This window comes from Zonotrichia leucophrys, chromosome 12 (assembly GCF_028769735.1).
Source record: "Zonotrichia leucophrys gambelii isolate GWCS_2022_RI chromosome 12, RI_Zleu_2.0, whole genome shotgun sequence".
Classification (NCBI taxonomy): Eukaryota; Metazoa; Chordata; class Aves; order Passeriformes; family Passerellidae; genus Zonotrichia; species Zonotrichia leucophrys.
In genome coordinates, this window is record NC_088182.1 from 18,522,476 (window position 1) to 18,535,725 (window position 13,250).

Consider the following 13,250-nt stretch of genomic DNA (forward strand, 5'->3'; position numbering starts at 1 on the left):
TGCAAAGCAGCAGATTTCTGGGGACTGAGGGATTTATTTCACATCCTACCTGAAAGCTTCAATGAGCCGCTCCACCTTCTGGGCTTCTCCTTGGACACGGATGTGGGCCTGAAATTTCCTGAGTGCTTCATCCAGCTCCATTGTGGAGAAGTCCATCTCATCCACCACACAGCTAGGACAAAAACAGATGCACATCGTGTCTCTTCATTTCTAACAACACAGTACCAAAGGGAACATTTTGAAACAGAAAAAACTTTTCAATTTCCCATCTGACGGAGATTCTTGGAATTGTTTTTCAAACTTTCAGCAGCAATTGCAATAATTGCAGGTAAGCTGTGAAGGGAGGTTGAAAATAACAGATCAATGAGAATGTGCACATGTGAGCAGACCCTTGTGTTTTTTAACTGAAGAGCCACAGGAATGACAAATGTCTGATCATTGTAAGTGATGTACCACTGCCACACATAATTATTAGTTCTGTGCTTCCAGGCCAATCAACTATCACAATGCCTCCAACAATAATAAATAGTTTATACTGCTCAAAATATCATATCTCAGACAGCCTGCAGCAGGCACAATAATCTGTACCAAATGGCTCTGTGTCTAGGAACATTCTTAATTGCAGAGAGAAAAAATAACCTTGTTTGGATACTCTCCTATTATTACTGTAATTCTCATCTCCCCATCATTTGCCGTGACTTTCAGTTAACATTTATGGAGAAATAATTATTTTCTTGCTCTGAAAATACAGTGCTGACAAAAAATAAAAGGGAACCATTTTAATATAATCAGCCACATGAACTATGTCATTCTAATACTTTGTTTAAAGACTGCTTTAAAATCAGAGGCTTATAAATTCCCTTTAAGCTTAGCTTTTAGTTTTGAAATGACCAGACATGAATCACTGCAAGCAACAGCACTGTAATGCAGAAACCACAGAAAGCACCATCCACTTTTAAAAGGTTTCTCTTAAATGTATAGATATACAATGACAAATTGCAGAAGCTCATATTTTTCTTCCAGTAACACTGTAGCTAATGTAGATTAACAGCAAGCTATTTATTCCCCTTGCTGTTGTATTGCACTAAACAGTTATTTGGTTTGTGTCTTGACAGGGATTCTTACACCTTGCTTTTACTATTTTTCCTTTTATGCAAAAGCACAATGAAACAACGAGCCTGGCATTTCTCACACCCTTTCCAATCCTCACCTAAACTTTATTATCAGTTCTGCAATAATGCTCACAGGCTTCCCATTATTGCAAGTTCTGTTAGAACGTCAAAAGCCCTTTTCCCATTCCTGGTGTAAATGGTGTTTTCCCGTTCCAAGGTGTGAAGCGCATGTGCAGCCTCCAAATGAAGCAATTAGCGCAATTAAGGGGGGGAATGAAACAGCGTTGCTGTGGCCTGCAGGCAGCAGGGGCAGCAGGGAGGGCAGGGCTCGCCCTTGCCCGCACAATACTCACTCCAGCACGTCCCTGTTGAACTGCTTCTGCCGATTGCCCAGGAACTCCCCGATCATCTGCCGGCTGAGCCCCTTCCTCTGCAGCAGGAAATGCGCGACCCCCACGGGCGTGTCGGGCACGAAGCCGCGCTCGATCAGGTACTGCACTCCCTTCTCGGGTTTTCTGGGGACAAATGACAGTGCAAGAGTCTGACTTCCCTTCCATTCCTCCTGAGCACATCTGCTTCAAATTCCACACCAGTTCTGTCAATGGTGGTGAATATATTCAATCCCTTGTAACCAATGTCCCAGCAGGATGGGCTGGTGGAGCTGCAGGAATGAATGCCCAGCTGAATGCATTGCTCACTGCTAAGAGCTGACAGCTTTGAAACACATCTTTGCCTGTTTTCACACATTCCCTGCTCCAGAACCCTCCCAAGGAGAACCTTTGGAAGCAAACAGCCTCCCTGGCCAGTGAAACAAAGCCCAACACCAGTACTAAAAGCTCCTGTTGCTGGGAGAGAGGCACAAACTGAATTGAAAAGCTGCTGCTGAAAAACAAGAAACAAGGAGCTCTCCTGACCTCCCCCCTGCCTGTGGCAAAAGTTAAACTTAATGAATAAAAACATCTGAAGTGGTGTCACTTGCAAGCTGAGAGAACAAAAAATAAGGGGGAAGACTACAGCCAGTCAAGCAAAAAAACTCAAAAATGGTGCAACTCTCATCTAATAGAGACTTTTAGTTCCTTCCTTTAACACATCCACTGCCCCAGATTTCCCTCCCTCAGACAAGCACCTTCCCAGTTTCTGCAGTGTTTTACATCTCTTTACACAGCTCCAGATTTAGCTGTAACCATTTTCACATCCCAAAACAAAGCAAACCAAAGTAATTTATTTTAACTTATTAAAAAGTGTGTGCTGAGGAGGAGGGTTGAGACAGAGCTGGCAATAAAAGATATTGCTTATAAAGCCAAATGCTGCTTTTATGCTCAAGTGCTGCAAAATCCCCCTCACAGCACACACTGTGCACTGCATCATCCAGCAGTGCAACACAGCAGAAAACCATCATTGCTTTTAAAAATATTCAAGGAGAATCTTTACAGAACCAGTAATTCCATCAGCAGCTTTATTTTGTGTGGAATTATGCTATAATGTCCACCTGTAAGAGTGGGTGGTTTGCAGCTTGCTGGATGACCTAAAAGATATTTCCTTTAAGGCAAGCAAAATCAATCAGAGAGGACAAGGTGACCGTGCTATTTTTATACAAGGTTGATCACACAACCATAACCCTTCCCCAGGGTTTTAATTGCAAATAACATTGCTAAATACATCATCATTCAGTTCTCCTACTCTTTTACATTCCATTATTATACACTTAATACCCTATTAAGAATTAGGCAGATCAGAGAAATATATATAATTTAATCAAAAGGGAGTTCTCAAATCTCAATTTCTTGCATCAGGCTTTGTGGCTCTTTTCATCTGAAATAAGATTACACACACGGTCATCTTCTAAAACTAATCTCCTTCATCCTAAAAAGTCCTTTTTCTGTAAGTAATGTAATTGCTATGTTCATATGCTTTTAAACTGTATTTCAGAACCCTTAATCTTTCTAAATTTAAATTCAAGCACCCAGCAAAAACAGGAACAGTTTTCTCCATCCCCTTGTTAGTGAGCTGCATTTGTCCAGTAAATTCAGAGAGATGCAAACCCAGGAGAGCTCCTCTCCAGTGACTGTCAAAGTAGAAAACAGCACTCAAAACCCACAGCTTCATCCAAAGATCGCCTTTCCCTGACAGATACAAAATGCTGGATCATTACTTATTGTACTAAAAACCAATTTGAATTCCTAACACGTGTATAAGCCTGAACATTTAAAATTATCACAAAGAGAAAATAATTTCTTTTTCATCAGCCCCTCTCTGGTTGTATAATTTTAAGTAAGTCTGGGTTTGCTAAGAAGCTTTGCCCTGGTTTGGTAATATGAAGTCACTTGATTCAAATACCCTTCAAACCAGGCCAGGTGAGTGTCCAAAACAGAGTTAAAAATCCATTTACTAAACACTGGAAGCCAAGAGCTCTTTTCCCATCAATGCTGGAGTGAAATATCAGGGAGTTTTGCAGTCTGGGATTATTTGAAAGCAGTCTAGGATTATTTAAAATACTCCAGTTTGTTACAAAAGCTGTAACCTGGCAGCAACAAGATGAAAATAACACCTGAAGCCCCAGGCTGCAGGAATGAAGGCTGCTCCTCCCCTGTTTGATCAATCACTGGTAAGGCAGGCAGGCTCAGGGTTTATTGTTGTTTAAGCTCCTTCCCACCTCCCACCAGGAGGGACATTATCCTATTCACCAGGAAAAGTACTTACCAGAAAATGATGACTCTTCCAGAGTGTTCTGAAGTGCTGTATTTCCAAGGAAAATTTACTTCAAAAGTGAAGTTAACAATAGGTTCAGAGAAAAATGTACTCAAGGGGGCCTTCCCTTCTGCTTTTAACATAAGCAGCATTTTGTCTCCTTTCAAAGACAGAGAAACTGAAGAACTAAATAGGATAATGGAAATTTAAGTCACCTCCAACACCAGAAATTTCAAACACCACCAAGTCTGAAGGAGTTGCTCCCTAAACGCACAGGAGGATGTGACGGCTGTGGTGCTGATCTCCAGCAAAGCACCAAACCTGGTTTGCTCCTTCCCAAGGTGTTTGTTCCCAGCAGGGAGCTGCCAGGCTGTGGGGGGCCCAGGTGTGAGCACCAGCAGCAGCAGCCAGGGGTTCTCTCCTGGCATGCTGTGGTGTGTTCTTAAGTTTGTTAGTTTGCTCCCCCCTATTTTCTGTATTAAACAGTTTCTCCCTTTCCCAAGACTTCCGGCTGCTACCCTGTCAGTTAGGTTGCTATAGAAATGAAACTGATCCTCCCCTGGTTTCTCTTATAAAGTGAAAGTGCCTCCTCCTTGGGCTCAGTCAATCACCCCTTTTCTCTTCCCAGCTTTTGAGAATTTTCTTGTCTCTGGGAGTTATGGTTGGCTGTAGCCCCGGAGCCCCTCCTATGATTTATAACAGTTGGTTACTTTGGTATATCAGTTATGTTTCGTACCTCCAAATATGTATTTCTATTAGATAGCCGGGTTTCCCTGCCTTCTTCCCCCCTTTTCCCTTAAAACCCTCTCCTGCCCCCTGTTCGGGGCCATTTGCTGGGTGTTTCCCCTCCTTGTTGGTTCTTCTGTAATAAACCGACAGTTTACCCCCAGCAAGTGGTCGCCTCCTAATTCGTCTCTCACCGCGCTGCTCCGAGCTATCACCCAGCTCAGCCCAAGGCCAAGACGCCGAGGGGGGCTGCTTTCTGATGCGCAGGGGCCCTGGCCTTCGCCCCTCACCAGATAGCCGGATTCCAGGGCCGTGGACGCCCCCGCGCACTGGCAAACCCAGCTGTTCCAAACGGAACAAACCTTCCCACTCACCCGAGCCTGACTCTGCCAAGGGCCTGACTGGATGCACAAGGGAGGGCACACGAGGGGCAGGATGGAACAGGACAGCACACCTGGATAAGTGATCCTCCTTTCTGTCTGCTCAGGGCTGGGCAGAGGCTGTTTTGTACTTACAACTGAGAGTCTTTTGTGATTAGGAAAATTCCCACTGATGGCTTGTTAATTACACAGACCAATAACAGACGAGATAAGAAATCTATAAATAGCAATGGAGGAAGCAGCAGAAGCAGAGCAGTTATTTTCAGATTTGAATACATTAACTAATATCAAAATAAACCCTCTAACATGAGCACCTTGCATAGCTGATGATGTAGTTATTTACAGAACTTTTGATATTTACAAGGTTGCTTCCAAAATAAGTTTAAAAAGGTCTTCTGTCTCAAAAAAACCCAACAAAACAACCTAAATGAAACAACCAACCAAAAAATAAATCACAAGGATCTACTGAAAGAAGAAGAAAAAATCAACACCAGAAGATGTGCAAAATTTTTTCATTAAATTCTCAGAAGTTGATCAAAGGACTAAGGGTCTTGCCAGAAACTGATTAATAACAAGACATTTAGGCTAGTTTAAAGTGATTTCTAAGGGAAATAAAATGATGGAAGGATTAATGCAAACTTTAAAATAACAGATCAAGCCAGTATATTTTAAAAAGCTCATTTCTTAGAGAGTACTGGCCAGATCCAGAAGGGCTCAGAGTTTGAGAAGGGAGGCAGAGACAGCTCCTCCTTGGAAGCAGGGAAGGGTAAAACCTGATTGACTTCCTATACATATCCAAACTGTTCTCCTTAAATTTTCAAGAAATATTGCTTTTACAAAAACACTGCAATGATTCTGACCAATGAATGTGGTGGAGGAAAAGCTTTTATTTGGATTTTGGATGGGAAGAGGGATCAGCACAGGGTGCCCTGGTGCAGCCAGTCCTGGGCAGGACAATCCCAGTAAGCCCCAGTGCTGAGCTGGTGAGCATTCCAGTGGCACTGCCTGCAGGCTCTTCTCACATTCCTGTGGCTGGCTTGGGGCTTCTGACAAACTGAACGAGGCCAAAAAGGTGTTTTGGGTTTGGGTTTCTTTTTTGTTTTGTTGTTATGTTTTGATTTTTGGTGCTTTTTTTTTTTTTTTTTTTTTTTTTTTTCAGCATGGTTTGGTGGTTTGGTTTGGCTTGGTTTTTATTATTATTTTTTTAATCCAGTCAAGCACTCGCCACAGCTGCAGCATCACTGCAGTATCCAAGCCACAGCGTGGATCAAGTGCCTGTGTCCTCAGCAGCCAAGAGGAGGAGAGAAGGAGTAACAGAAACCTGCCACAAAACCACAGCACTAAGGTGGGTAAAGCCTTGCCCATTCCTGACAAGCTGAATATGTAAAGCTTACAAACACCCTAAACCACATGAAATCTTTGTATTTCCTTTTACAGCTCAGCCAGTAAGAGAGCTGTAAAATGAGAGATTAATTAACAAATGAGCATGGGCCATTTCCAATAGCCAGCAATGCCAGAAGTACCATCTGAATTAAAGCAGGGATTTATGAACAGTGTAAATAACCACAGGCACACTGCTCTGACAGCTGACTGAGGCAAGGGGGCAAAGCCAGCCTGGCTGAGAGTGAAAGCTTGCTGAAACTTCTGTAACTCCAGGATTTCTGAAGGCACACCTGTGTTTGTGGGTTCCTGGGCTCTGCTACAGGGAAACTGAGACAATTTGAAAAGGAGCAAACCAGAAGTACAAGCATTTCTTAGAGGCTGTTAGAAACCCACTGCAAACAGGAACACTTCACAAACATACAGCTGCCAAAGAAATCTTTTCATGTCAGAGGTGAAGTGTTTAATGCAGCTATGATGCCAGCCCTCTGTAAAAAAAGAATAATAACAATAATAATAATCTCACTTGCCTTTGATACCAGCGATCTCATTTTGAAAATATTTACAGTTGTCACAAAAATAAGCATTACTTCAACTCTAAAAAACAGGGATGGCTTTTTTAATGCAAGAACCTAAGACTTAGAATCATTGAAGAAGTTAAATATTTTTAAATAACCAGGCTGGCAATAACAAGTTAGTTGAACATTCTCCTTAGTCTGGCACACAGCTCAGTTTTGTTTCTATGGTTGTACTTTTTGCTTTGCTTTTCATGAAGAGCCCACTGCTGCTGCAGTGAAGCCAAGAGAATCCCTAGGTCTATTTTAAACCTTCTGGCTAAGAAGGAAAAAACCAATATCCTTAAAATACTGCCCAAACTAGTGCCAAAACAACTTGTCAGAGTTCACTCCACAGTGAGGCAAAAGGGGATTGAGAGGAGGAAAATGAGAGAAACTGAGTGGGAACCCTGAGCTGTACTTTTCTCAATTGCACAGCTATTCAATGAAGAGAAAGAAAAACTGGCTGTAAATTGCATCTTCTGGTAATTACAAGAAAAAATCCCTGGGTCAGGAAAATAAGCCAGAAAAGAGCACACTTCTCCCTTCTGCATCTCATGGAAACAGGAAGATAGTTATTCCCATAATTTGGGCAGGAGCACTAGTTTGTCCCCAGTGGGGATGATTTCTCCCACATTAGGATATTAATGCTCTGAAGTTCATTGAAGACCTCCCACCACAGATGGAAAGGTCAGGGCACACTTGCAATCGCACCAACTCACCTGGAGTAACCTCTGGTCACAAAAAGTTAATTTCCACTCATGCCACTAAGGAAAGAATTCACCAGGAAGTGATCTCAGTGCCTGGTTCTGTTTGGTGGGGGAGCAAAATAAAGAGAGGAAACTCTGTTGATGTATATTTTCATGAAACTGGGCAACTGACCTACGTGGTTCTACCATGACTTTCTGCCTGGCCAACCAGTTTCTTTATGGCATCATTTCCTAACAAGGTGCCAGGAAATTATACATTGAAGATTATTATTGCCACTGAGTGTTTAGGTTGGTCTGAAAAGTTATTGCCTGAATCAGAGCTGATTATAGAAGGGTAAAAAGTGTATCAAAGGGCAAAAAGTGTATCAAAGGCACCTAAATGCTCCTGAGCAGAAAGTCTGGCTCCTTCTAATAAAGGAGGGGAAACGGAGTTTAAAGGTGTTTCAGAAAAAGGATTTTCCTGTGTAAGAAGCATCATTGCTGAGGCACAGAGGCACACCCCAAGCACTCCAGTGCCGTAGCTGGACATGTCCTTGCTGGTGAAAACAGCCCTGAGTCATCCTGCCAGAGCATTTCCTACCTCCTCATGATTCCCTCCCTTGGCAGTGGGCAGCCTGCTGCTTTGTCCCCCCACTCCTTCCTTCCTCACAAGAAAGAAGGCAAGAAGAAGGAAATATTTTAGTTAAATTACCCAACCAAAACACTCTGTGAGGTTGTTCTCACCTCCTCTGACCCCGCTGCATTTCTCACAGAGCAGGGGCAGGAGTTTGTAGCTGCCAGCAGAGCAAAGCACATTCCACTTAGGGACAAGACATATGGAAAACTGGCTGCCTCTCTCAGAGCTGTGTGCCAGGGCTGAGTGTTGCCCTCATGTTTATGCAAGTGTTGTCAGGAACAACACTTTAGGGTGACTGTGTCCTTTAAATTAAGGAACAGTCCCTGTCTGTGTCTTCTCATGTCCCTGCCCTAAATCCTCTTTCCACACCCTCACCACACTTACACCAAACAGAAGCACTTCAGCTTCAAGTCCTGCAACTCTGCTGAGTAAAAATGGGAAACTCTGCCAGTCACATCCTCTTTGAAAGGGACACCTTTTGTGCAATATAGTTGAAACATCTGATTTGCCAATTACAACCTACAAATCCCCAATCCAGTTGGTCGATATGAACTGTTACACAAGAAAGCGTTGATGGGACCTTCCCTTTTCCTCAACTCTTTTTCCTACACAGCCTTCCCATGTCTCTATGCCAACTGTCCCCTGCATTCCTGCAAAGGCAGCTGGTCACATCTGTCACCCTCAGCATTTGACCACGGGAGATGTTTGGACAGAAGGAATTCCAATTCAGGCACCTGGAGCTGCTCAGCCAGCGAAATTCCTCCATTCATGGGCTCATTTTCCAACAGGAGGCACGCAGGCATTGTCAGAGCTCAGCTCCCATTCCTGGCACGTAGCAGGGAGGCAGGAGTGTGCCTGGAATGTTTAAGGGCAGCAGGAGCTGGAGGCAGGGATGAGGTAATGGCTCTTGCAGGGACCCAGGGCCACTCACACTCAGCTATTGCTGCTTCCAGCAAAGCCACATTTGCTTCCAACATTTTGGGACAGTTTATATTGCCTTTTAATGGCAATAAAAGGAATCCCCATGCCCATATTTGAACCCAGTGCTTCAATTTACTATTGGTTCTACATTTCAGCTGGTTTGGATGGGATATAATTTATGCTAATCCAAGCACTTGTTTTGGAAAAGAAAGGAGGAAAAATGGCTCCTCCGGGAGAAAAGATAAAACATGCACAGAACAAAGCAAAACACACAAAGCTTTTTTTTCTTTGGGTGTTCTCACTTAGGGCTAAATGTTTTTAGAAATAATGAGAGTCATACTAAGAACATTCTTCTCCTCTTACTAACTCCTCGGCATGTTAGAGGACAAGTTACATGGAGCGCTTTGATTTTAATTTTTGTTGGAAGCGACTGCGCCTGAATAATCTGCAGTCCAGATGTTGCAACAACAGTAAAGTCCCTCTTAGCACACACACGAGGACAGCAAATGGCTCTGTTGTGAAATCCTGCCCAAGCCTCTTCTCTCCCCCTTCCTCTTTCTATCAAATCATTCAAAAAATTCATTGAAGATATTAGGGATCAGCTGGCAAAATAAAAGAATTGGTTCAAAGGTAAGGAGAATGAACTCAGTTTGATTTACACACTCTCCCTCCTACTCAATCTGTATTTACAAAGTTTAAAATCGTTAGAAATGTTTCCAATAAGCTTCCAAATTCAAATTGAAAGGAGGACAGTCCAAAAGCACATGTTTAGATACTGGAATGGATGAGACTGACTCTAAGCAATACAGAAATATGTTCAGCATCTTAACTGAAATTCATTATGAGCATGATGGGTGTAAATTAAGAACACCAGATTAGTGCACTTATTACAGGAGTTAAATTAATTACTACTTGCAAAACTATTTTTTACAAACCAAAAAACATTTGGAAACTTTTAAGGATTTCAAATAGAAACCAAGCTTGCAGCACTTCCTGAGTGTGACAGTATGCAGGAATCCAAATTACCTTCAGTCTCTACCTGGAGATGGAAAAGGATGGAAACCTTATACCTCTGTTGAACAGTTAAAGCTGCTTTCATGGAAAATGAAAAATGTGCCTTCTCTCAATATTATTATTGTGTGCCTCAGATTTCCAACAAGAATTTATCTAGACACTCTAATTTGTAATATTGTCTTTGGTATAATCCCACCAGCACTCAGCAAATTCCACTCATATCTGCTTAGTAAAATAGAAAAAAACCCTTCTTAAATTAATATTCTGGGGAATCCAGAAATGTTGGAAAAAGTCTGCTCCTGGAATTAGTATCCAATTCATATCAACAGTGGGTTTTAAATTGGAATAAAATCATCCCCATTGAGCAATAAAGGAAGCCAGTAGGGCTTTCAGGGCTAACGATGATACATCATTGCATATTGCAAACAGATACTGAAGCCTTTTTGTGTCTGTCAATAAATCCTTCAGGAGAACACTGGAATAGCAGGAACCTTGATAATGGCCTTTTATAAAAGAAGCCACAGCAAACCCTTCAGCACAGAGCATTGTAATGCACTGAGGACACGTGGGGAACAGTTCTCCATCTGCCACTGCCCTTTCCAGAGAGGAAAAGAGGACAAAAGAAGGGAGGTGGAGGGTAAAAGGAACCTGGGAAAATTTATTGTCAAATTATTGCTGGCCCAGGCTCTGTTCTAGCACTGCAAAGTGGTGTCACGTTCATGTATCCCCAAGAAGTACACGTAGGATTAGGCTGAAAAGCCTAAACTATGCCCTGGTGTCAAGCTCAGAGCAGTGAAACAGCCCCAGAGCTGCACTGTGCTGCCTCTCCTCAGCAGCAGTGTCAGCAATCAGCACCAGCAGGACTGGCTCCCATGGCAAGGAACACAATGCCACAGGAACCCTGCCAGATGGGAGGACCATTTACAGCGCCTGCCAACAGCTGATATCCCAAAGGAGACACTAAACATGACTCCAGGCTCTGCTAGATTAAAAACTGAGTCTGAGCAACGCCAACCCTTATCTCCCATCTTCTGCAACACCAGGCACAGCTGCAACAAGTTTTCAAACCACTCAGATGTTGTCCCCGTTTTGCTGACACAGAAGGTGTTTGTGCCCTGTGCCCAGGAGTGCTGAGCAGGCACTGCCCTGTCCCTGTCCCTGCCATGGCCCTGCCGGGTGTGTCACCATGGCCAGGGCACACAGTGACCCCGGGCAGTGTCAGCAGCAAACACACCTGGCAGCCACAAACCCCTGTCACCCCCCTGGTGGCACCAGGCTCTGTGGCAATCCCCGGGCACAGAATGCCAGCCCTGCACTGCTGACCCACGGGCAGGACACATCTCACACTGCTGAGGTTAAACACTCGTCATTAATCTCTCAGAACCATCAGTGCACCAGTAGCAGGATGGAACCTGAAAATCCTACCAGAATGGGGTGCAATAACTGGTAAACCTGGTATTTCCAGCCTGCAGTCAAAACAAACAGGAGAATGAAATCACAGCTCTTTTTTCTTTTTTTTTTCTCCTTGTTTTTGTTTTTAAAGCAGCAGTCAAAAGGCCTCTTGAAGCCTTGTTTATAAGCAAACCAGTCTCGAAGGCTGGATTTGCATTGGCAGGATTTGCAGCCTGCAAAATAAACCTTTCTAGGTAGTGTTTTCCTTCTGCCTGTGAGGGAGGAATGGTTTCTAGTGCATTTCTCCCAGTCCACATCTCTTTCCAGCTCCACTGAAGAAAATGCCCAATTCAACACAGCTGGCCTGCCCAAGGCTCCCTGGGAGCTGCTGCACTCTGGGCATGCACCTGCAGCCCTTCCTTTGGGGAGGAATGAATGGAGCACACACTGCCAGGGGGAATCACTGCTGCCATTCACAGCCACCGCAGGGCACAGAGGCTGTTACTCACTTGCCATTTCTTTGGCAGAAATCATTCCATTTTGGGGGATGCTTTACCTTCTAGCTTAGGGGCTGCTACAAAACACCTTTGAAAAGTGCAAGTGCACTTCTTTAACCAACACTCAGGTTCCAAATTGAAGGGCAAGTTACACTATGGAAAAAAATTCCGTGATCAAGTGATGATCACCGAGTCACAGAATGGTTTGGGCTGGGAGGAATCCTAAAGATGATTTCTTCCAAACCCTTTGCCATGGGTAGGGACACCTTCCAACAGAACTCCCAGAAAAGTGATTTTCAATTACCTATAATTTTTTCCTGATGTCCTGTGTTATCCATTCTCCTGGGAGCTTTGTGCTCCTGGTGTTTTGCATCTATCAGTGATTAAGTGAACTGACCACCAGCTGTGCTCAACTTTTACCCCACCCATAACTGCCTATCCTAACAAAGGGCCTGATAAGAAAATTGTCCTTTGGCTTCTGAAAATTGTTATTAAAATAGGAAAGCCAGAAAAGCTAAAAATTGAAATTTCAATTAAGATGATAGTGACTTTCCATGCTTTCAAAATCCTAATCCTTTTTACCACTTCTGCTCAACAAAGCAGAAGTATTTGCTACAATTTATGCACTTCTTTAAGGTTTTTAATTCTTTGCATTTCAGCCAAGCTTCATGTACCACAAAGAAAGGACATTTGTTAATTAAGGCTTGGGATCTTAATTTGCAAGAAAGATTTCAAGACACGATTAAATTAACGTGAACTCCTTGTTAAAGACATGACTAAAATTTCCTCTGGTAGATGCAGACATTTGGAAAAAAAAGTTGCCTTCTTGTAGTAGCTAAGTTCAAAGCCACTTCTTTCAGTGCTTCCTCCTGGGTGGAGCACACATCCTCCCAGGGCTGCTGCCAACGCTGTCACTGCCCCTCATTTTCGGATCATAAATCTGTTGTGAAGATAATGTGGTGAACAGACAGTGAAGTGACTCTGCTGCACTGACCTGGCCACTGCACTCACCACTCACCTCCAGATGCAATTTGCAATCCCACCTGATGCACTCTCTAGAGACTCCTGAGCTTTCACAAGAATAAAGCTTTGAAGGTTCTCCAGCTCCCTTCTCAAAAGAATTTACAGATTTATGTACCATCACACTCTATGACAGTTCAATACCTGACACTGACCATTAAGGAAAATGTCACAATCCTCAGACTTGAAGGGCCACAATCAAAGCCCAAGACATGTGGGATATGTGGGGTATTTGGGGAC

The 13,250-nt window shown here is 43.3% G+C and overlaps 1 protein-coding gene across 15 annotated transcripts in view; it reads right to left on the bottom strand.

The window, feature by feature from the left end:
• Nucleotides 1-13,250, bottom strand: part of IQSEC1 (IQ motif and Sec7 domain ArfGEF 1) — a 297,702-nt gene that overhangs the window by 26,000 nt on the left and 258,452 nt on the right. For all 15 annotated transcript variants that reach the window (XM_064723778.1, XM_064723787.1, XM_064723775.1 and 12 more), the window contains 2 exons: nt 1,466-1,627; nt 50-172 (listed from right to left, as the gene is read on the bottom strand). In XM_064723778.1, the coding sequence (XP_064579848.1) occupies nt 50-172; nt 1,466-1,627 (285 nt within the window). The remainder of the gene's footprint in view (nt 1-49; nt 173-1,465; nt 1,628-13,250) is intronic.